This window comes from Felis catus, chromosome C2 (genome assembly GCF_018350175.1).
Source record: "Felis catus isolate Fca126 chromosome C2, F.catus_Fca126_mat1.0, whole genome shotgun sequence".
In the NCBI taxonomy this organism is placed as follows: domain Eukaryota; kingdom Metazoa; phylum Chordata; class Mammalia; order Carnivora; family Felidae; genus Felis; species Felis catus.
Genome location: NC_058376.1, coordinates 139,563,556 through 139,588,965, shown reverse-complemented (window position 1 = coordinate 139,588,965; position 25,410 = coordinate 139,563,556). Strand labels below are relative to the sequence as shown.

General features: G+C 37.8%; 1 protein-coding gene across 9 annotated transcripts in view; it reads right to left on the bottom strand.

The window, feature by feature from the left end:
* The window catches only part of LOC101082513 (ubiquitin-conjugating enzyme E2 E2), a 371,654-nt gene that overhangs the window by 171,937 nt on the left and 174,307 nt on the right, over positions 1-25,410 (bottom strand). For 3 of the 9 annotated variants that reach the window (XM_045037676.1, XM_045037678.1, XM_045037677.1), the window contains exon 4: positions 21,189-21,212. The exons of the other annotated variants lie outside the window; for them this stretch is intronic. In XM_045037676.1, the coding sequence (XP_044893611.1) occupies positions 21,189-21,212 (24 nt within the window). The remainder of the gene's footprint in view (positions 1-21,188; positions 21,213-25,410) is intronic. 9 annotated transcript variants of the gene reach the window in all.

Genomic DNA, 25,410 nt, shown 5'->3' with positions numbered 1-25,410 from the left:
TCAAAAGTAAATAAATGTTTAAAAAAAAAGAATCTTGAGGACAGGAAAGAACTTTAAATGTCATCTTGTCTAAAACCTTCATTGTACCTTCCTCACTACTCATTGTCTACCATTAGCTTGAATGCCACCTTCAGATCTCCCATTCATACAACCTATACTATTTCTAGCTTGCTCTGTTACTGCTTCTTTAAGTTGAGTAAAAATTTGCCTTTTTGAAGCTTTACGCACTATTACCTGTTCTGCTTCTGGAAACAGAATAAGCCAAATCTCTCTTGTATCTGACAACCCACAGGCATATGGAGTAACTCTCTGTTCCTTCTCTATGCAAAACAATCGTGGTTGCCTCAAAGACTTTCTTTTTTTTTTTTTTATTCCTACATAGGGCTGAGGTCCTGGCAGACACCCTTACAGGTGTCAAAAGCTAATAACTGAAGAACATCTTGTCTTCAGACACATTTGTTTACCTGGTCAATATTTTAAAATTTTTATAAAGATGCATGGATTTTTGGCTTCTCTTGAAAAATGGTAGATGTGGCAACACTCAACTGGTGGCACTGAACTGCAGCTGAGTAGTGGCAAGGTAGATGATGCACTTGACTCCAGTAAACCACTATTTCCCCATCATTCAAGGGTCATCTCTCAAAAAGAACCTACCTTTCTATCTAAAATGGCCAGGCTGGGGCATCTGGGTGGCTCAGTTGGTTAAGCATCCGACTTTGGCTCAGGTCATGATCTAACAGTTTGTGGGTTCAAGCCTTGCGTCGGGCTCTGGGTTGATACCTCAGAGCCTGGAGTCTGCTTCAGATTCTGTGTCTCCCTCTCTCTCTGTTCCCTCACACCCCGACTCACACTCTGTATCTCTATCTCTCAAAAATAAATAAATATTAAAAAATAAAATGGCCAGGTTATCCACTGTCCCCTCTTTTTCACGGTGTCTTTTGTCAATGTGCTCTTAAGTACCTAAGAAAATTCTCTCTTTAAAAAGTAATCTCTTAAAGAACGTAATATTCTAGTGTGATCTGATCAACATCAATTACCAACTTCTTAACTCCCTTGATTTGGAATATATACATGTATACATACATGTATATACAGGTATGTATACATGTATATATAATTCTTAAAATTATTCATTTACTCATTCAGCATCACATAACATCTAGTTGGTTATTTTGGACACCACCATTAAACTTTTGACTCATTGACCAACAAATCTCCTGCTATCATGATACCACTTGTCCCTCATTCAGTAACTGTGCCACTATTTGGAAAAGCCAAACTTGGTATCTTCCATTTGTTCCTGTTAAGATCATCCTCTGGATCAGCATAAGAGCATCTCCTAAGCCAGGTAATGCTAGACTCTAAGAGATATCTAACTATGTAAGTATCTGTATCTACCACAAACACACAAAGTATTTTCTGATGAATTTGTTTAAATGATCTGAGAATGTGTAAGTACAGATTCTCAGATCATTTAGCTGACTTTCAAGGTAACACAGAAACACATTAACAATCCTCATGAGGTGCTTAAACACTACTAGTTCACACAATGTAAGGTAAGTCATGCCCCTTTGGAAGAGTTTTCACTTTCACAAAAGTTATCCTTAATACTAAAACTCAAATCTTGCTTCCTGTAACTTTTGCTCTTACTCATTTGAAAGCAAAAAGAATCACCATGCTACCTACCTCTTCTACATAATCCACACACCCTCCTTTTTATATGTCAAAAAACAGTTATTTTCCTCAAGTTTACTGAGTTCCTGACTAGGCAACATCTAGTGTGGGATTTTGTGTGCCTAATCACAAAGACAGAAAAGTGTAATGTAAATGTAAAGACTACTCTTTTCCTGCAGAGAAAAGGAAGACTCTTACGGAGAAGATTTCATAGAAGAAATGGACTTACACTAAACTTTAAGTATGCATATCACCAGATCTATCATGATTCAATACTTAGTGAAAATTCTTGCCTCTGGTACAGATGATGAAAATACTGTGAATGCATGTCTTGGAAGTTACAACTATGAACATCATTTGTCCCTATAATACAGATAAAAGGAATAGTCACTGACAGATTATGCGGCATTGTTAATTAGAAGTGCCTATCTTCTGCATTATTCTCTAGTAACCCAATTACTTTAGGTTTCATATCCAACAGTAAAGAGCCTCATTTAGACTTTAAATTGCATATACACCTTAAGAATACAATGTGACTGGGGCGCCTGGGTGGTGCAGTCGGTTAAGCGTCCGACTTCAGGCAGGTCACGATCTCGCCGTCCGTGAGTTCGAGCCCCGCGTCGGGCTCTGGGCTGGTGGCTCAGAGCCTGGAGCCTGTTTCCGATTCTGTGTCTCCCTCTCTCTCTGCCCCTCCCCCGTTCATGCTCTGTCTCTCTCTGTCCCAAAAATAAATAAACGTTGAAAAAAAAATTTTTTAGAAAAGAATACAATGTGACTGACTAGAGGATTGCCAATTAAAATTATTTTTCCAAATCACAAAATCACAGAAATTAAATTTAGAATTTAAATATCTAAAAATAGAAAAATGGCTAAATAAATTACAATACAGTCATAGTGTAAAATAGTATGAAGTCATTAAAAATGATATATTCGAAGATTCTTTAATGGTAGAGGGAAGTGCTCAGTGAAAAAAGTAAAATACAAAATTGATTTCATCCAATTTCTATAAAAATTACATACACACACACACACACACTGAATAGAAACCTGAAAGAGGGGTGCCTGGGTGGCTCAGTCTAGTTTAGCGTCTGACTCTTGATTTTGGCTCAGGTCATGATCTCAGAGTCATGAGAGTGAGCCCTATGTCAGGCTCTGTGCTGACATCATGGAGGCTGTGTGGAACTCTCTCTGCCCCTTCTGGGCACGTGTACGCTCTCTCTCTCTCTTTCAAAATAAATTAAAAAAAAAAAAGGAACCGTAAAGATATCAACATGCTGATATCAATCATCCCCGGATGACAAGATCACAGATGGTTTTCATCATCTTTTTGCACTTTTTTATGTCCAAATTCTCCATAAGACTGATTTTCTTTCACAATTAAAAGAACTATTTTTGTTTAGAATGTCACTAGCTTTCCGGTTATGGAGTTGAACTTCATTAATAAGTAAATATCAAATTCATAGATGGTAAAAAAAATAAATAGACATAGATTGTAGGCTCAATGAGCTTCTATTTAGCCCAAAATTGAAACTAACATAAATAATGACAATTCAGGTTAGAAAATCATTCATAAGTTCTATAGTAAATGAGGGCCACTTGTTATAATGCCCCATCAAGTACTCCCTCTTTTAAGCATCTGCCTCCTTCTAAATGCCTAAAATGTACTTTGTTCACTTGTTCTTCTGTTTGCACACCAAGACCTAGCAGTCTACCAGTAGGAAGGCATTTTGTCAGCATCCGTGCAAATCTGACTGCTGGTTTTGAAACTTCGTATTTGAGGAATGAGTCAGAAGACCTCAGGATTCCGCAGCCCTGAGCAAGAGGCAGGTGGATGGGGGTAGAGGGAGGGTTTCCCAATTGCATGTGGGTACCATGCAATTCAAACAAGCTGAGCAGGTGCCTTGAGAGAAGAAAGTATCAGTGAGACCAATGATTTGTTCATTCATTTAACAAATATTTATTCAGTGTCTAATATGTGTCAGATGCCATACCAGGCACAAAGGTCGCAATGTTAACGAAACAGGACATGTCTCTGCTACCACAGAGCTCAGAGTCCAGTCTGTGTTTCTCTCTCAAGACTGCACAGCGAGCAAGTGGGAATAATCTCTGCAAAGCCACTCACCACAAAACAAAATACAAATTCCCAAACAACACCCACAACTTCCCAGGTGATTCTGATAACATACTTCCCTATGTTATTTCAAGTCCTGAGTGGATTCCACACTAGGCATCGCCATGGTGGACCTAAGGGAGATCTGGTAAGAGAAAGTGTGTTACATATTAACAACCCATCACTTGAGAGACAGAACAACAAAAAGAGCACATTCAGAGGGTGAAGGAGTGTTAACTCTTTTCTACGTCTGAAGCATCTGCATAGCCAGAGACAGTAAAACTCAAGGGTTATGACTAGTGCATTTGAAAAGAAACATTTGGGAAAGAAAGTCAGGAAGTCCAGAACAGGTGCTAAGGTCTTTAATCTAGCATCCCTACTGCCAAGGGAATGTTAACCATATTAAAGTATCATTTGCAAAGTAACAGCATGACTTAAATACTGTTAAATCTGGCACTTAGAGTGCATTCCTGCTGTAATCGACACATCACATCTTCTCCTTCTACTGTTCTGACGATTCAAGGAGTCTATCTATATGCTAACATGAAAGATCTATCATAACAGTGATTTTTTTAAGACCTTCAGAAAATAGTCTGTTATTGATAGAATGCCTATCTGGATCTGCTTTTCAACAAACAGTATTATTCAGTTACTGTATTTCAGTTACTTTTTCTTTATTAGTTACTATCTTAGCTAACAATTCTGTCTAAGAGTAATGTAATTTCAGAAACATGAGAAAGGTTTAGATTTTTATTTACTAAAATTATCCTCAAGAAATCAGTAAACTCTATTCCATTATAAATCTAGAATTGGCCAAATGTATAACTGTACCTCATCTGTTATTTACTTTAAAATACTAACTGCTGATTTCAGATTTTTTTTTGTCATTGACTCACAGGAAGATATGTATTTCACATCATTACCCAGGAATGGACACACACACACACATGCACACACACACACACAGACACGTATATGTGTATCTGTATATAACTGAAAGTAAAGGTTCACAAAACAATACTCATTACATGCAATGTATTCCTATCTCATCTCATCCTAAACCATAATAAACTAAAGATGTTGGCCCCACTGATTTTTCACAAAGCACTGATTTGAAACTTGAAAAAAATGTCAATACAGACCACATGATGTATCTCTGTCTGCAAGTTAGCGTTTGAAGAACCTAATCGGGAATTGCGTTTCAGAGAGTGCTTGGTTAGTTTATTAAAGACCTTATTTGGGATTTTAACTCCAAAGGGAGCTGGATCCAATGTCTTTTCTTGCATCCATTATCTTTACCTGCATCTCCAATGGTGGATTCATCCTTAAGCATAAAAGATGTTAGTAATAAATTTTATTGGGGAAACAGGATTCAAAATATGGGACTAGTCAGAAATAACATACAAGCTCCTCCATCCTTGCATGAATGGAGTAGGATTCTCTAACAAGTCCAGCGGCCTAACACCTTTTGAGTTGTATCCAAGGTCAGGAAAGTGTTCAGCTCTTGTTTCTGCACCAAACACCCTCCCCCAATTAGAAGATTCTGATGCCTAGGGGCGCCTGGGGGCTCAGTTGGTTAAGTGTCCAACTTTATCTCAGGCCACCAACTTGTGGTTGGTGAGAGTTCAAGCCCTGCACAGGGCTCTGTGCTGACAGCTCGGAGCCTGGAGCCTGCTTTGGATTCTGGGTCTCCCTCTCTTTGCCCCTCCCCAACTCATGCTCTTTTCTGTCTCTTTCTCTCTCTCAAAAATAAGTAAACATTAAAAAAAAAAAGATTCTGATGCCTAATCAGACTGAAAAGTGAGCTGATTCCACTATTAAAGTATTATTTTCTTGCTTTAGCGCTTGCTTGAATATGTTTCAAAGAACAAAATGGGAAATTCACTTGCCTATTAAATAGGGTTCTATGATTATTTTTGTGTCTGCTTGCTAATAAAGATGTGTAGGTGGGGCAAAATTTGGTTTGAGATTTCAGTTCACCTGAAGCAAGGCTATGACCAAAAGAACCTGAAAAAATATGAATAACCAAAATAACTTGGATAAATCTGCAACAGACAGGTCTGTTCTACGTTATTTGTTGCCAATATGATTCTCATGTAATAAAAAAATCAGTATTATTTTACCAAACACCTAATTTCTTTTAAACATGTTTTAAATTATAGAAAGAAATATTTAGCAAATAATTTTATTAGATCCTGAAATAACTACTATCTCGGTTTCTCTTCAATGAACGATCTTACTATATTCTAATCCAACTGTATACAAATTTTGTTTTTTCAAACTACAGAGGTCAGATGCTGTAGCAAACTAAAATACAGCATAGAGAAATGGAAAACAGAGGATGGAAAAATAGCCTATATTTAAAGTGTTAAGGAAAGCTTAATTCTATCAAGGGGAAAAAAACCCCAAACTGATTTCAATGGGAATGTAATAAGTTTGAGACCTAAACAGCTCCCAATTTGTCAAGTCAGAGTTTGATACTTGTTTTTATAACATGAAACAGATGCATCTTTTATAACATTAAAATGTAGATTATTAAAATGAGGTATTACTTTAAAAAAATCTGTTTCACCTCAGTAATTAAACAGAATGTACACTTCTCATTACTTTTTGTTTATTACTCTTGTTGTTTTCAAACTTTTTTGGAGGGGATACCAGAAGTTCTTACATAAAGGACTAAACGCCAGGATTGAGTTCCTAAAGTTTAAATCCGGTTGGCTGCAAACAGTTCATTCACTGTGGCATTCTTAAAGCATCTAGTGATTCCTAGCACTCTAGGCTAGGTTCGAATACTGTTGCCATTACTTATTTAAAAAACAGTAATATGCACACAGCCATATGTAATAACAGTGCTATTAAAATACACTTTCTAGTTGTACCACGCACAGATGTTAAAGGGAAGTAATGGATACTATGAAAAGAATATTTCAGCAGTATTACTCAAAGTGTGGTTTTCAGACTCAATACTAAATTAGATTCTCTAAGTTTGGAAGTGGAAATTAACACACTGAACAAGAAATCTAAGAAGTTAATGAGTTAGTCAAGTTTGAGAAACACTAAGTTAGAAGTCTGTGGAAAACCCACCCATTCAAAACCTGAATTTTACACTACTTCACAAAACTACTTGCAAGGAAAAAATGCAATGTGTTGTTCAATTCAACAGGTACTTGAAGGGGTGCCTGGGTGGCTCAGTTCGTTAAGGGTCATGACTTCAGCTCAGGTCATGATCACATGGTTCGTGACTTCAAGCCCTGTGACTTCAAGCCCTCAGAGACTGGAGCCTGATTCGGATTCTATGTCTCCCTCTCTCTTTGCCCCTCCCCTGCTCATTCTCTCTCTCTCTCTCTCTCTCTCTCTCTCTCTCTCACACAAAAACAAACATTAAAAAAGAACAGGTGTTGGAAATTTAAGTAGGTACAAGCAAATCCCTAATAAAATAGTTAAGTACAAAGTATGGTATGATTAAGTACTAAAAACTATGAAATATACCATCATTTCTAAAGAAGTAGTTAAGAAGGAGATAACCAGTGAGGAGAAGCTGGTAAAAAGTTTGGTTTTGTAAAGAAGGTAAAACTGGACATGATTAGAGGAAATTAGGTGTTTCAGAAAGGCTGAGTTAGTGGCAACATTTTAAGATTAGCTGACAAGATCAATTAAAAGCTATTAGCAATCATCTGAATGTGAAGTACAAGGTGCCTAAAGGAGGCTGGTGGCAATGAGGATGGGAAAAAGGAGGTGACTGGATATAAACTGTGAAAAAAGAATTCATAGGACTTTGTGTCTGTCTGACTTAATGAAGATATGAGATATTCCCAAGAGGTAAATTCTGATGAGAGACTTGGAGTGGACATACCCAAAGATAAAGACCTGAGTAAAAAAGGACATTGCGTAAGTTGTAAAAAAGCCCATCCATCATCACAGAGAACACATGCAAGAAGACCAAAAGGCCAAGGGCTGAGCTCTGTAATACCCAATTAGGGAACTGAAAAGTAACCAGATCAAGAGTCAAAAAGGCAGTGGTTGGACAGGAAGAATAAAGAAAAGAAATGCATCATGGAAGCCAAGGAAAGAAAGTTCTTAAAAAGAATGAGTCTTCCATTATGCAAATGTCCAGAAAGATCAAGGAGAGTAAGAGATTTGAAAGTGTTACTCTAAGCCTGCAGGTGACCAGAAGTCAGCAGAATTACACAATGTTTTTTTTGGTCAAAACATATTAAAAGCCAGAAGGAGGAAAAGGGTTTGAGATGCTGAAGCAGGTGACTGATGCCATCTCAGGTTTTCAAATTTGCTTAAGCCTATTTAAATCAGTTGGCAATAGAACTCACAGGAAACTATACCTGGCTCCCCCCCTCTATTAACCACTTGGAAATCTGCTATCACAATGATGTGTTTCTCTTATCTAATTACTTGGTAAATGGTTTTCCCCTAACACAGGGCAAATTAAAGTGGCGAGAAAGTGCACATATTCAGTATACCCCCATCCTCTCCCCCATCTCTTCCTATGTGTGTACTGGCACCAGATGTCACACTTCTGTTTCCTCAGGTGCTGCACGTGTGCTGCTTCAAAACCCTCATCTCTTGGAGTGGATTTAGCCGAGGGACTAATCCACCAAAACAAAACAATAACAAACAAAAAAACCCTCTCAAACCCCCAAAGTCAGTGATTTGATCTATCACCCCTCATTAACCTTTCACAAAAGACCAGAGGAAGAAAATGCTTGACCTAAAGAAGATACTTTTAAAGCTTCCATCTCAAGTCCTATAGGATGGATAGCAAGGGAGTGAGAAGAGTTTGGAGGGCAGTGAAACTCCCAGGATCCCTGAAATCAGACTTGGTGAGCGGCTTCTTATTTCACGCATTCATAAGGGCAACCTTGACTTGAAACAAATTTTTACCCTCTGGAAACTTCAGGATTATACAGCAAAACTAGAAATTTTAAGTTAGCAGGATGGCTGACCAGGTATCCCACACCTAAAATATTCTTCTCTAAATATGACTAAAATAAATTTCCATGGAAATGGAAAACCTTTCTTAAATTCAATTCTTACCTACTAGAGTAGACAGAACCTGGTGCTATTTTAACATGGCTTCCTTTTCTTGAGACAGAAGTCTAATCACAATAATAACAACAACAATAAATGTCCATACATGAAACTTTATTTAAAAAATTTTTTTTCTAATGTTTTATTTATTTTTGAGAGAAAGAGAGACAGTGTGAGCAGGGGAGAGGCAGGGAGAGAGAGGGAGAGCCAGAATCCAAAGCAGGCTCCAGGCTCTGAGCCATCAGCACAGAGCCCGATGTGGGGCTCGAACTCACAAACTGTGAGATCATGACCCGAGCCAAAGTTGGACGCTTAACCGATTGAGCCACCCAGGCACCCCCATAAAGGAAACTTCAGAAAATACAAGTAAGAGGAGGGGAGGAAAGCTGCCCCTCTTAGAAGTAACTACTATTGTTACTTCATTGTATTACCTTATGAAATTATTTCTTTGTTTTAATCAAATACAGATATGTAACTGACTCTCTGCACTTAACATATTAGGCAAATATTTCCATGTTCATATATATATATATATATATATATATATATATATATATACACCAACATTTTAATGATAACCTATTCATTCTGTTGAATAGACATAGGTAACTTACCTCACTAAGCTCTCACAGCTGGAAATTTCAGCTACTATTACACAAAATGCTACATGACTAGCCATGGACAAACATCTTTGAGTACCTGTCCCATTACTTCCTTTGTAATTTCAGAGATACAGGATACATACTGCTTAACTGCCAGCGAGAATGCCTGTACCAATCCACAGTTTCACCATCAGTGTACCGTGCTGCCTATATACCCACATCCTTGACAAGCTGGGTGTTATCTTTTTAATCCTTGCCAACCTGACTTGCAAGTAATTGGGTTCTCCTGTTCTACTGTTTGCTTTGGTAAAATGAACCTATTTCAGGTTTGAATACAAATGAAACAAAATTTTCAGTATAACAGTAGCAGAGGCTAATTGTTTTCCTTTCAAGACTGAATGCCAAATTCCCACAGGCCTATTTAAAATGCGCATACACACACACACACACACACACACTAATCATAATTTGTAAAAACAAATACCTTTAGTGATCTAAAGTATACTTAGATGTAGGTATTTTTTAGTGGCTAATACAAATTTCTTGAGCTATTAATATTCGTTCATTGAACCCATAACTTTCTTTTGCTAAACATGATAAAAAGAAATATACATTATGAAATTTAACTTGGAAAATACATAACAACATCTAAAAAATAATTTAGAAATTGAGGATGAGGTTATACTCGAGCACCTTCCTTGAGAGTTAATATGCTCATTCCCTCCCTTCCCCACATTTTCCAACGTTCCCATGGTCTCCACTTCAGAGAAATGGTATACTATGTTTCTGAAAGCTCAAAAGAGGGAAGGGAAGGAATTCACATTTTTTACCACTCTGTGTGAGGTGCTTTACGAGTGTATATTGACTGGTTCATATAGACAGATTAAAGATATTTTCACTGACTGGAAATAGGGTCAGGTAAAATGAATGTCTCCAGCCAGTGGGATCTCCCCTGAAAACCAAAAGCAACAGACCAGTATGGTTTTCTCCAAGGTTCATTACAAAATTCATAAAAGCAGGTCTCAGATTTAAAAGCTTCTTTCATACTGTAACAATTTCACTAAAATGGAATTTCACACGCTGAGCTGTACACTGGGATAAAGCACCATTTGGGTCCTGTTTATTCTCTTTCAAAACACGGATAAATGGGATGAGGCACATGTTAGAAGAGTTCCTAAGAAAGGGAGGCAGTGGGTTACAAAGGATTATACCCTCAAACACAAAAAAGGAAAAAAGGGAAAAACCAAGTTACAAAATATATGGTAATAACAGGTTATATACACGTACATGCATGCACCCATACCGCTTTCCTGAATGCTTAGCTGCTAGTTACCTAATGGAAGGACTACTCATCCAAGTTGCCAGGTATGTACTGAATGCTGACGTGTACCAGGCACTATGCGATACCAGCTGGAGAAAATCAGACCTTAGAGAGCATACAGTGTATCAAAGGATACAGAGAAATACACAATTACTCTCTAGTGGTATGCACAGAATCTGTGGGAACAGAAGGTAAGGGAAGTTTACTTCAAGAAGTATCCAGGCTAACACCTAAAGACTGAATAGGCCAAAGGGAAGAGTTGGGGGAAAGGTGCTTCCAGGCAGAGGTAACGGGAGTCTTTTGCACCAAAAGGTGAAGAAGGAGCATTAGAAGTTGAGGGAAATCAAGTAGTTTAGACTGACCGAGTCTTTGGCAGAGCAAGACAGAGGGAAGTACCAAATGATTAATACTGGATTGATCTTAATGACTAGAATTGTCATTTGAAATTTGATACTTTCAATTTCTTCCTTGAAAGTTTATAGTTAAAATATTATGAAAAAGTCAAAGGAATATTAGCTATACTGTTATAGAAATCAATGATATAAATTTCATATTAATGGCCTGAAACATTTACCATTTGTTTCTGTTAGCTGAAGAAAACGTTTACCTAATTAATGTTAACCAAACGATTTGTTGACGTTTAAATTAACTTTTCAAAAAGCATCTTGGTTCCCTTTCTATAATGCAACAGTTTCTCTAGTTTGTCAGTTTTTCCTTAAAATTTCCATCACACTGGCTAAGAGTCAACCTGATAAAAAGTAATGATATTCAAGCTTTAGCTGCCTCAGAATTACCTGGAAGGCTTGCTAAAACACAGGTTTCTGAGATCCCAGCCCAGAGTTTCTGATTCTTTAAGAATAGGGTGGGATCAGAGGATCTGTATTTCTAACATGTTCCTAGATGATGTGATGTTGGGGTCCTGAGACCACATCTTGAGAACCAGTGCATTACATTATCATGTTGTAAGTGTACTCAAATAAAAGTAGGAGGAAAGAAGAGTTGTCTCTGAACTCTTTTACCTATGGTAGCAAAAGTCAGGTGTCCAAATTTAACTTACTGAGTTACCATTTCCAAATATCTTGAGAAATTGACATTTCTATCTTTTTGTTTGAATTTACTATTCTAAGAACCAGTAGGAATGCTGCTAACACCCTACCTCTAACTTCATAAAGACTGGTTAAAGAGTTTAAGCTTTTCAAAAATGTCTACTAAGAAACATTAGCCAAGAGCACTGCACCTTTGAAAACTCTTTGAAACCCACCTGCTCTTGCTGCTGCCACTACTACTAAATGTAACCCACATGCTTCCAAAATGATCTACAGTAAAAATAAGTTCCCTCACAAGCCAAAAGGATTTTTTTTTAAATTTTTTTTTCAGCGTTTTTATTTATTTTTGGGACAGAGAGAGACAGAGCATGAACAGGGGAGGGGCAGAGAGAGAGGGAGACACAGAATCAGAAACAGGCTCCAGGCTCCAAGCCATCAGCCCAGAGCCTGACGCGGGGCTCGAACTCATGGACCGCGAGATCGTGACCTGGCTGAAGTCGGACGCTTAACCGACTGCGCCACCCAGGCGCCCCAAAAGGATTTTTAACATCAACAACAATTTCTTTAAAAACACAAGCAAATAAGGGCGCCTGAATGGCTCAGTCAGTTGAGCGTCCAACTTTGGCCCAGGTCATGATTTCGCGGTCCGTGGGTTTGAGCCCTGAGACAGGCTCTATGCTGACAGCTCAGCGCATGGAGCCTGCTTCAGTTTCTGTGTCTCCCTCTCTCTCTGCCACACTCCCGCTTATGCTCTGTCTGTGCCTCTCTCAAAAATAAATAAACATTAAAAAAAATAAATAAAAACAAATACAAACAGCAAATACATTTTAAAAAAGTGAAAATGAAAATTTTAAACTATAATGCATTTTATCAACTAAGACCAACATTTACATACATTTATTCTATTTAATTAAATATGTGACTATAATAATTACTAATTAATTCTGCATTATCTCTAGGAGGCTTGCCACTTCTTTGAACACAAGATGGCTACATATGGGATCCATACTGTCATCGACATGTGTTGTTTGTACAACAATTTTAACTATCACAGCAGCTAATTTATGATCAGTTAGATAATTACCTTTACTCCTCTCTACGCATATGTAGACACACTGCAGGAAGGTAAGTTTGACTTCACTTTTATTCCAATTAGTATTATTAATTTTAATAATGCATCATTAACAAAGAGGTACTGTTTTCATCAACAGATAAAACATTCACTGTTTCCTTAGAAGGTAGCACGCACCGCACAAAGTACTTCATCTTCACACTCTCCATCTCCATCTTCTGGTTGAAGGAGAGGAGCCACAAAAAACTCAAGTAACTTGCCTAATGTGATACAGCTATTATGTAGACAGCTAGGACATTTATATCATACTTTTGAGACAGTATTACAGAAGAAACTATTGAAGTACTTCTGACTTCTAATACTGAAAACTTTTCAAGTTTAACTGAGCAAGTATAAATTTGACCTCAATCTCCTTTTCCTTCCGACTCTTCCTGGAAGATCTTCAACAACCAACAGGCCCATTGGTGAGGCCCAGAATTATCCTGAAGTCTCCAAGTGGAACTTCACTTTCCTCATCATTAGGCAAGAGCCAAATGGCCAACAGTAAGGAAAGGCTTGCCTCTCTCTCCGAGGTCTAGAAACCTGGAATAAAGACTAGCAGATTGGAGGGGTATCTAGAATAGAGGCTTCTGGACACCCACAGGATCTACTCCTCCCAACCCCAGGCAATTTGCCCTCCCTCATGAGCCAAACTGCTTCTGGACTTTGTTGACTCCTGTGTGTAGTTCAGAAGCAGAGAAAGCTCTTCCCAGGGCCTCAGCTGAGAGAAACAGTTTGCTACCTGAATCTTGGATTTCCCTAGACTTAAAACAGACTTATTTGCCCTTTCCTATGTTTTGCTCTATGATATGAAGTATTTGCACTTGATCATTCGGTGCACATTATTCTACAGTAATCACCTCTCTGCAATTTGTTTATTTATATATTTTTTAAATTTAGAAACGTATACTAGTTCCAGGGGAGAAAAAGGGCGAAGAAGGGGAAAAAGAGGGAAAGGATAAAAAAAGGAATGGTTTTTGTTCATTCTTGGTTTTTCCTCAAAAAGTTTCATTCCTTTTTTGGTCAAAACCCTTCCATCTGCTAGATATATATACATCTATCACTAACATTACATTAGACTTAACTGCTTGTTACTTGTGTGTACCCCACACTAGATATGAATGTCTTGAAAGCAGGGGGCATTTGATATTTTCTGCTCTTATGTTATCTACACATATTTCCACTTGGTACAGTGAACAGGATTCACATTATTTCTGTAATACTTCAGCTTTTATACTGCACTTTTAAGTGCAGATAATACATATTCTAACTTACTTCACAGAGTAAAATTAGTAGAAAATAAAAACTGAAGTACTACACACTTCATAAGTAATAGTAGTTTTCAACCCTAGTCCTCACAATAAAGTTTATCAGAACATTCATAATAATACATGCCTCATTAATTTTACGAGTGTGCTGAACAATAGGGTTGACACCTAGTTACCTCCCACCCTTTGTTTTACTCTTGACATGTATCTTGAGATATATGTATCAAGTATGTAAACAATGAAAAATAAAGAAAAGGAAAAATCAAGAAATAATATCTTATGTAGAAAAAAGGAAACACTTGTGCCCTGCTGATGGGAATGTAAATTGGTGCGACCATTGTGGAAAGCAGTATGGAGATGCCTAAAAAAAAAGAAGAAACATATGATCCAGTAATTCCACTGCTGGGTATTTACCCAAAGAAAATGAAAACACTATTTCGAAAAGGTGTATGCACCCCTATGTTTATTGCACACTATTTACAATAGCCAAAATACAGAAGCAACCCAATTGTCCATCGACAGATGAATAAAGATGTGATAGGGGCGCCTGGGTGGCGCAGTCGGTTAAGCGTCCGACTTCAGCCAGGTCACGATCTCGCGGTCCGGGAGTTCGAGCCCCGCGTCAGGCTCTGGGCTGATGGCTCAGAGCCCGGAGCCTGTTTCCAATTCTGTGTCTCCCTCTCTCTCTGCCCCTCCCCCGTTCATGCTCTGTCTCTCTCTGTCCCAAAAATAAATAAAAAACGTTGGAAAAAAAAAAAAAGATTAGACACACACACACACACACACACACACACACACACACACAATATGGGATATTATTCAGCCATAAAAAAAATGAGATCCTGCCATCTGTAACAATATGGATAGACCTAGAGGGTATTATGCTAAGTGGAAGAAGTTAGGCACCAAAAGACAAGTTATCATATGATTTCATTTATATGTGGTCTCTAAAAACAGAACAAAATGAAAAACCAAAATAGACTCATAAATATAAAGAATACATTGGTGGTTGCCAAGGAGAAGGTATGTGTGTATGTGTGTGGGGGGGACAGCAAATAGATAAAGGGGGTTAAAAGATAAAAACTTTCAGTTATAAAGTAAATAAGTCATGGAGATGAAAAGTACATCACAGAGAATACAGTCAAGAATACTGCAATAACTTCTGGTGACAGATGGTGACGACACACGGCAAGCAATAAGTAATGTATAGAACTGTCAAATCAATAAGCTGTATATCTGAAACTAATATAATGTTGTATGCCAATTATTATTCAATTTTTAAAAAGTAAGAAAAAAGAAACCATATGCTAAAGGTTAAAACTGTTGTTCAGGGGCGCCTGGGTAGCTCAGTTCATTAAGTGTCTGACTTCGGCTCAGGTCATGATCCCATGGTTCATAGGTTTGAGCCCTGCATCAGGCTCTGCGCTGATGGTGCAGTGCAGAGCCTGGCTGGGATTCTCTCTCTCACCCTCCCCACCTCAAAATAAATAACTTAAAAAAGAAAAACCTGTTGTGGGACACCTGAGTGACGCAGTTGGTTAAGTGTATATTCCCTTTGCTTGGTTGAGAACAGTCACTTTCAAATTGGATCTTTAGCTGATGACTTAGTTCCTAATACAGATTAAGCATCCACTGGCAGTAGTCACTATGACGCACAATTAGGTCATACTACAATGAAACGTTTATAGCATACATATGTGTGCACACCCACATATATACTTGCATCATTAATAAGGACACCAGAACCTACCGATTACGGCAATGATTATTTTACACACAACTATATATACCTTCTACTCTTTGGCTTAGCAAACATGTTAGAAATTTATCTACTTGGGGGCACTTGGGTGGCTCAGTCAGTTAAGAGTCTGACTTCGGCTCAGGTCATGATCTCGTAGTTGCTGAGTTTGAGCCCCTCGTCAGGCTCTGTTCTGACATCTCAGAGCCTGGAGCCTGTGTCAGATTCTGGGTCTCCCTCACTCTCTGCCCCTCCCCTGCTCATACTCTGTCTCTCTCTCTCACTGCCAAGAATAAATAAAATAAAATAAAACAAAACAAAATAAATAAATAAATAAATAAGTAAATAAATAAAATAAAACCCTGCATAGATTGGTTCACCAAAAGTATTTTAACCAAACATTCTAAATAAAGTGGAATTAATCTCTCACTTTATACAAGTTTCCAGTATGTGTTAGAGAATGATATCCACTTTTAAATTATGCAGTTAATAATTTTATAATAAAACCAAGAAGAAATAAAACCATAACTCTCAATCTATACTGAAAACCAATCCTGACCATGGCCTCTGTGTCCTGGGTTAAAGTGTCTCCCTCAAAAAGATATGTTTTAGTTCTAACCCCCAAATTTATATTTTTTTTAATATATGAAATTTATTGACAAATTGGTTTCCATACAACACCCAGTGCTCATCCCAAAAGGTGCCCTCCTCAATACCCATCACCCCCCCTCCCCTCCCTCCTACCCCCCATCAGCCCTCAGTTTGTTCTCAGTTTTTAAGAGTCTCTTATGCTTTGGTTCTCTCCCACTTTAACTTTTTTTTTTTTTCTTCCTTCCCCTCCCCCATGAGATCCTGTTAAGTTTCTCAGGATCCACATACGAGTGAAACCATATGGTATCTGTCTTTCTCTGTATGGCTTATTTCACTTAGCATCACACTCTCCAGTTCCATCCACGTTGCTACAAAGGGCCATATTTCATTCTTTCTCATTGCCACATAGTACTCCATTGTGTATATAAACCACAACTTCTTTATCCATTCATCAGTTGATGGACATTCAGGCTCTTTCCATAATTTGGCTATTGTTGAGAGTGACTAACCCCCAAATTTGTGAACGTGATCTTGTTTTAAAATAGGGTCTTTGCAGATGTAATTAAGTTGATGTCATATTAGAGTGGGTCCTACATCTAATGACTGGTGTCTCTAGAAAAGAAAGGGAAGACTGGGATACAGAGACACACACAGGAAAGGCTATGTGACAATGGAAGCAGAGACTGGAGTGACGCGGCTACAAACCAAGAATTCCTAGGATTGCTGGGAGCCTCCAGAAGCCAGGAAGAGGCAAAAAAGTATCCTTCACTAAGAGCCTTCAGAAGAAGCATGACCCTGCCGACACCTTCATTTCAGACTAGCCTCTGGAACTGTGAGAGAATAAATTTCTTTGGTTTCAAGCCACCATAGTTGTGGTAATTTACTAAATTAATACAGACTTTTAAAGAAGAACACACATTAGGTGTAGTAGACAGGTCGAAAAACAAATAGTTTTACAGCATCCATTTTCTCAGTTGCCTTATAGAGTTAGTGGGAAGGTATCTGAGGGATAGATTTCACTAGAAGGATTAAGCACACATTGTCTTTTCATCTTCTACCCACATGTTAATCAGGGAGTAGCCTAAGACTGCTTTTGGAAAATTCTACCCAAGGGTTCTTATGTTCTATCTATTTTCTATTAACACTGGATTGTTTTGTAAACCACACCGATTTGGGCTTGGCATTCTATCACAGCCATAGACATCTCTCATTCTGCAATCCTATACCTATTTTCTAAACAGCCTCCTATGGAACTCTCTTTTCTGTGCTTTTTCTGGTTTAGTGATGTTGTGTTGGATGTTTAAAGATGGTATACAAACTACCCTGATCCTTTCATAGTCATCTACCTAACACTAATTCTACATGACTGGAAGAGAAGCAAGAATACAGCACCATCCACTTTCCTTTACTCCTTAGAAAATAAAGTCAATGGTGGGAAGTGCAGTCCAACGAATAACACCATCGGAATCATCCTCTTTAATTATGAGATATGGTGAGAACCACACTCATTACTATGTAATAATCATTAATCTACTTTGGGTATTGTGGCTATTCAGATCTAATAACTTCCTACAAAAGTCAAAATGAAGCATTACTCTTAAATATAAGGGCCTGTTCTCAGAGTCACACAAAAATCACTGCTGATTTCTGGAGGCACTCTTTACGATCCCTGAGGGAAATCCACTAAGGGCTAATACGACCCTATGCATTTGCTCATGTTTGATATTACCTTCAGGTAAAGCCAAAGAACAAAAACCGACCAGCATACTCCAAGTAAGAAGTGTACTCCTGAAGGAAAAGAAAATGAAACTACAGTACTGGCAAAACCCTGGCAGTTTTTGTGAACTGTGACTCTTAGATATAGGCCAGGAGGCCCAGCTGGGTGCTGCTCCAGTGAGCAGCTTTCGTTATCCTCAAAACTGTGCTCCCGATTTCCAACTCCGGTGTTAAATTGGAAAAAGTTCATTTCTAATTCAGGTCCTGTACAACTTACTATAAAGATTTATGACCTAGAAGAGCCAGCCAACAGAGTCCTACACTTCAACAGATCTAAAGCCTTACCCAGGATTGGCACACTTACCAGCTTTAAACCTACATCTAACTCGGCGGGGGGAAACTGCTGCAGGAGCGGAGGAGCAGCATGGGTTTTAATGAAAGATTTAGATGTCCAGTGTGACCCACACGTAATGATTTTCCAGATAAATTATATCCATTTTTTGACAAATAAAGAATCTAACCAAAGTTGACACTAAATAGCCTTCCTTTGAAAATATTTTATTAGCACAAAAAAGAGAAAGCTTTATTTCTTTACAAACATGGTAAGAGACTCCTAACTTGATCTTGAAGCCACAAATATATATTATATCTAGCTTTAAATAATCTTTTTCCAAAATTGTGTGTCAAGCATTTATAGTTTAAAGGGCCTTGCCTTACTAAATACAGAATTATAACCAGAATTTAGCTGTTACGCTACAAAGACATTATTATGATGTGCTAATGTATTTTTACAGATTCTTTATCAAGATTATAGGATCTTCTGCATATAGTACTTCAAATTATGCAGGACCCCAGAATCTGGTGAAGACTCTATATACACAGTCTTTACCCAGGCCCAGATTCTCTGAGCCAGGGACTCCTTTGAAACTTTAAAAAATGATATCACTTGAGGGACACCTGTGTGGCTCAGTCCGTTAAGCATCTGACTATTGATCATGTCATGACCTCACAGCTCGTGGGTTTGAGCCCCACGTTGGGCTCTGTGCTGACAGCGTGGAGCTTACTTGGGATTCTCTGTCGCTCTCTCTCTGCCCCTTCCCTGCCTCCATTTTCTCTCAAAATAAATAAATTAAAAAAAAAATAAATGATATCGCTCAATCCCCTCATCAAAAAAAGCACAAATACATGTGCATGCAAATATCCGCATTAATATCAAAATGTTCCCATACCCACCAGGTGTTCAATAACCTCAAATTAAGAATTGCTGGGGTATGATTATTATAGAATCAGAAATCTCTGGAACACAGAATTTTTTGTTTCTCTAATATTGGTAACTATTTTTAAGAGGAGTGAGGGGGCAGAAGAGGTCAAAGACTTGAAAGTTTTAGGTTTTATTGAGATGTGAGCAGTTTAGAAGTGAAAAAGCATGAAGACTAGGCTTTTCTTCAAAATACTCTACTTAAAACACAAACAAAAAACCCACAAAGGTGGAAAGGAGTGCAAGACAGAGGATGAAATAATATGGCAAATTGTGGCGGTAGTGGAAGCCATCAGGCACATGGGGGTTTTAACTCTTCACTTTTGTATATGTTTGGGCATTTTCACAATTGAAAGTTTAAAAATTTTCAAAAAGAACTCTCCAGCTAATCAAGACATCAAGATGTCAAAATAGCATTTTACATCTGTGATCCCTGAGATCCTAGCCAGGTCACAGAACCAGGGCACAGACATGCAGTTGCCATAACTAGAGCTGTTTCCATTGTGCCAGGATGTCCCAGATCTTACATGAGTCTGTAACTTTTTTCCGAAAGAAAACCAGGAAAAGGTTATGACAGGTCAGTTTTGGATAAGGGCTCTTGGGGAAATAAAAAGAGGGGGCAGAGGAGAAGGGTATGAAATCTGATGCCTACTGACATCTTTTGGTCCTCTTTTTCAGGCCATTCTGAAAGCCAGGATTCCCCAGAGAAAAAGAAAGAATTTACCATCTTAAACATTTTTTATTTTATGTACTTATTTTGAGAGACAAGAGAGTGCGACCAGATCCCAAGCATGCCCCACGCTGTCAGCACAGAGCCCGACGTGGGGCTCAAACTCATGAACTAACTGTGAGATCATGACCTGAGCTGAAACCAAGAATTGGACGCTCAAAAGACTGAGCCACCCAGGCACCCCAGAATATGCCATCTTGATGACATCCTTTGGAAAATATCTTTATAGCATGTGAACCTGAAGAAAAACATGTCTCCAAAATATTTGGGGAATTTGGGGGTGAAAACCAGCCCATGAATTCAAAATATGCTTTAAGATTTGGAATGGGCTTCTCCTGATGACCTTTTTCCCCCTTGTGAGGGCACTGACTTTATAAAGAAGCTATGCCAAGAGAGATAAGTGAATTAAATTGAATACTCTGTGGCACAGTTTAGCAGGCAATTCATCATCAGGGAAGTCTCAAGTACTGCTGGCTGAATTTTAAAGCACTTTCTCCAATAAGGCTGGACATGCATGCCTCTGGGCATACAAATTTTCTTTAAGTTGGCAGGAGAATTGTTTCCTCATTCCATCTTTCTTACAGTCAATTCAATTATCACGGTCACAGAAGACAGGGTTAGCAGGAATAACCCCACGGATAATTTTTAGAAAACTCATTTCAACGTTAGTTTCAATCTCCCCTTTAACTAAAACTTATCAAGCAACTCATAAATCATCAGATTTACCTGAGTTTTATTATGCTTCGTTACTCTGTAGTTTCAACAGGATGCATAACAATATTAAAACTCCTGTTTACTAAATGAGTGCTTTAAATCTGTTTTTTTCATTTTCCCCAATAACCTCATAAATTAAGCATTATTCTCACCATTTTACAGATAGGGAAATGGAGGTATGCTCAGAGAGTTAAATACATCAGTCAGAGGTCACAGAAGGAGCAAGTGACAGAGCCAGGATCTGAGCCTACGTCAGCATGACCTACCTCTTCCAGTATGCTGCATCATTTCTACAAAGGAGAAAAAACAAAAAAGGGAATCAAAAAAGGCAGGCAGCAAAGGAAAGAAAGAAGGGAAATAGAAAGTGTACTACCAAATCACTGTGAATTGTATGACCTTGGAAAGACTGTCACGCTGACTTCTACTTTTTGGTTCCACCTTCCAGGCAGTCAATATAAAATCAGTACTTCTAAGTGGTCCAGTTTTATACCCAAGTTATTGTCTTCATTCATAATTTAAACAAACACGTTTAGATCCTTACTAAGACGATCTTTATGGAGAAAAGTGTCATTAAAAGAGGCTGAGATATTAAGTTGGCACTAGTTATGGAAAATGATAGACATGTCAATTCTTCCGAGTGACTGACATCAGAGACAGCACTGCCATAGAATTTCTGTTATTTTCATCCAGACCTGCATGGGGTAAAAGACATATCTCCAGGGGCACCTGGGTGGCTCAGTTAAGTGTCCAACTTCAGCTCAGGTCACAATCTTGCGGTTCGTGAGTTTAAGCCCTGCGTCGGGCTTGGTGCTGACAGTGTGGAGCCTGGAGCCTGCGGATTCTGTGTCTCCTTCTCTCTCTGCCCCTCCCCTCCTCATGCTCTATCTCTCTCAAAAATAAACATAAAAAATTAAAAAAAAAAAAGAGGTATCTCCAAACAGCAAATTATGCAAATTTATGAATGCCCTAAAATGAATAATATTAAGGACTATAAAAGTCCCTAAGATTAAAACTAAATAAAATGGTAAATATCTGATGAATGAACTCACATAAGTCACTGACCTGCTTTCCTTCCTTCTTTACTCCCCATTCAGTGGATAATCCCATTAACATCAATCACCCAGTCAAAAGCATGGACATCTATCAACTTCACTTTTTTTTCAAATCTTACTGATGTTTTGGAATTCTTGAGAAAAAATCCTTAACAGAATTTATAGGAAAAAATTATCTGAAAAAATCATAACCCTATATAACTACTTGCCAGTAGCCAAACTTCCTACTAACTACTAAAAAGAGACAATATACAGAGGCTAGGAATCATTTTTGTGTGTCAGAAGACCTGACTTTTTTGATTGATACTCTGCCTCTAACAAGCTCTGGGATTTCAGGACTAAAGAAAGGCTCTGGACACTGTGTTAGATGTTTTACATAACCTCATTTCTTTCCTAGAACTCAACAAGGCAGATATATCATTCACATTTTTAAGTAAGAGTACAAAAGCCCAGTGAGTTAGATGTGTTACCCAAATTTACAAAGCACAAAGACAGATTTGGAATTCAAACCTAAATCTGTCTACCACATTATAGTATATCACATGTGATTTCCCATCTATAAAATTTTTAAATGAAATCAAACCGAAAAATATTGTACAGGAAACTGTTGCTGTAATATATTTCTCAAAAGTGCACTGATATTGGCAGCAACAACTGTCAATTAAGTGCCACCTTTTTGTCCACCTTATTTCGGCATCAGAAAAACACCTTAACTCTTGAGTCAAAATACACAAGCCAGACTTTGTAATATTAACAAAGTGGCTGAAATAAATAGAGTAGGGGGAAACAGGCTGTGGTAAACTACTCGTATCTCGGATTCTCTTGTATTCAATATATCCACAACTGTATAATATAATTTGACAGTGCAGGAACTGATGGAAATTTATAGGCAAATTATCTCTGCCTGTTGCCATAGGAGTATTGAGCACAAACAGACATATTAGGCTTGGCAAATATTTGAATGCTCGAGTTGGCAATTATCTTAAACATGAAGCGTAAAAATCATGCTTTTTAAATTGTAAAAGAATGCCGATTTCAACACAAATCTATGCAAAAGAAGATAATTGGGGCTGCTATAAATAAACTCATAAAAAAGAATTAAAAAAGAAAACCAGTAGAAAGTCTTAATCCGTTACTAGTTCAATTCCAAATGCTATATTTCTAATAGTCACTCAAACGATCTATTCATCAAATAACAAGAAAAATGGACTCGCAGCTCAATTTCTACTAATGTAGGAACAATTGGGTTATCTGATAAAGAATGATGATAAGAGTCTGTGGACTATGGGTAATAAGTCTAAGGTAATTACTACCTGTTACAGAAACACTCCATTGATTTGGGCATTTATTTTTGATGAATGGATGTCATGTTGCAGAGTTAAGTGGGGAGGCCCCTGAGGGGCAGAAGAATAGTTCAGAATACTGGCATCAAATCCTACTCCAGTAATATAAACCCAATGTTTGATAAATACCAATAGATATTCCTCGTTATATAAAGTTATACCAACATGCAGAATTTCATTACTACTGAGTTTATAAATAAACTAATTATTGTGTGTGTGTAATCCATTCTCAGTAAATGATGTTAAAGGAATGGAATCAAGAGATTAGGGGTAGGGAGTTCTGTTTCTGGAACACAGTCATTAGTACTTTGCATCCAGTTCTTGCTCATGACTTGAGAGAAAATGGGATAGCAGTGAGAAAAGGCAGGAAGAAAGAAATACAAAGAGAAGCAATGATGATAGATGCAGCTATGGTCCACTTTTTGGTAACTGACAGAAGTGATTCTTCCTCTGGGCTGGAAGCACAAAGTGCCTTTTGTTTGTTCTCCTTGTTTATTTTTAAAGTCACTACTATCTATCCTACTATGGCATTCATCACATATAATCACTCTGAGTATTTAATATGCTGACGACAGAGTTCTATCGTGGCTGCGGTGCTTTTCCATGGAAAGTGAAATTTGTGTATTCAGAACTAACAAAGAACTTTTCAACACAGTGTTGTATCATTTGACATCGGCGATTTACAAAAAAACGAACAAAATGCAAGGTTAGATTTAATAAGAAAGGCTTGGCAATTAACAGCACAAGACAAATTTTACTAGACCCCAGAAAAGTAAAACTGAAGATGTTTGAAAGATGTGCAATTTTCAACTGCTTTTATAGTCACTGCAGTATCTGTGAAATCTTGCCTAAGGGTATTTCTCTGAATGGTTAGATCAAGTACTGCAAAGTGCAAGTTAAGCGATAACTATGTAAAAATAATTACATCTGTTCAAAAAGTTAAATTCATTTTAGTTTCATTAAGCTTTTTCCTTTGCCCAATTTTTATGAAACAGTATTTTGTTAATTTGATTCCGAATAAGTATAAACTATTTACATACCAAGGTCCAGTACCCCACTGCCACTCACCTTGTAAAAGAAACATCCAACCACACCTCAGGCTACTTTCTTTACCCATCAGGCTTGAGGTGTGTCAAGGGTGGTTGGGGTGTGTTTGTATTCGGCTGGGGCTCAATCACGTCTATGGTCTCGAGTCTAAACAGGCAACAGACTAAGGTCATAGGCTCATCTTGAGCCTTCAAGTGAGTGTCACAACCACTACGGATTTTTGGTGGATAAGATGGTAGACATCTTGGGAAGTTACTGAAACCAAAATGACTCTCTGTGCTACTGTTAAAATACGCCTACTTAAAAGCACGTATCTGGAATATTCCCTTTATTTCACATACTATAATCCTAATGACCTCACAGCTATAGATCTAGAGACAAATGTCACATAAAATTATTTTTTTCTATTCTATTAATTCTATTAATTAAAGGAGATCACATATATTGCTTGTGAAGAACACCTAGAGGTACGTGGATGGCTCAGTTGGTTAAGCTCTGACTTTGGCTCAGGTCACAATCTTGTGGTTTGTGAGTTCGAGCTCCACATCAGGCTCTCTGCGTCGGTGCAGAGCTTGTTTTGGATCCTCTGTCCCTCTCTCTCTCTCTGCCCCTCCCCTACTTGTACTCCCTCTCCCTCTCAAAAATAAATAAACATTTAAAAAAAAAAAAAAAAGAATAGCCAAACTAAAGATAGGAGAAAATCTCGAAGGTATTGTGACTAAAATACTACCGTATTTCTGAAATACAAAATATCAGCTCCTGGATTAAAGTTTTTAAACAATTTCTAAGCATTATCAATCCTGACACTTATCTCACACTCATTTTTTTAATGGAGTGATCACAATTTTTAGTGAAAGTAGAATATTTTAAAACCATTCTAGTCAAAATGGTTTTGTAGTGTACTTCTTTTGGCAAATTGAAGTACCAGTAATTGTCAAGTAGAATCACTGCTGACAGTACTGGAAGTTATTTCCTAATATTCTAGTCTTACCTGCAGTTTGTATTCTTTGCAACTTAAGATAGTGTAATTAAGTCAGCAATTAAGA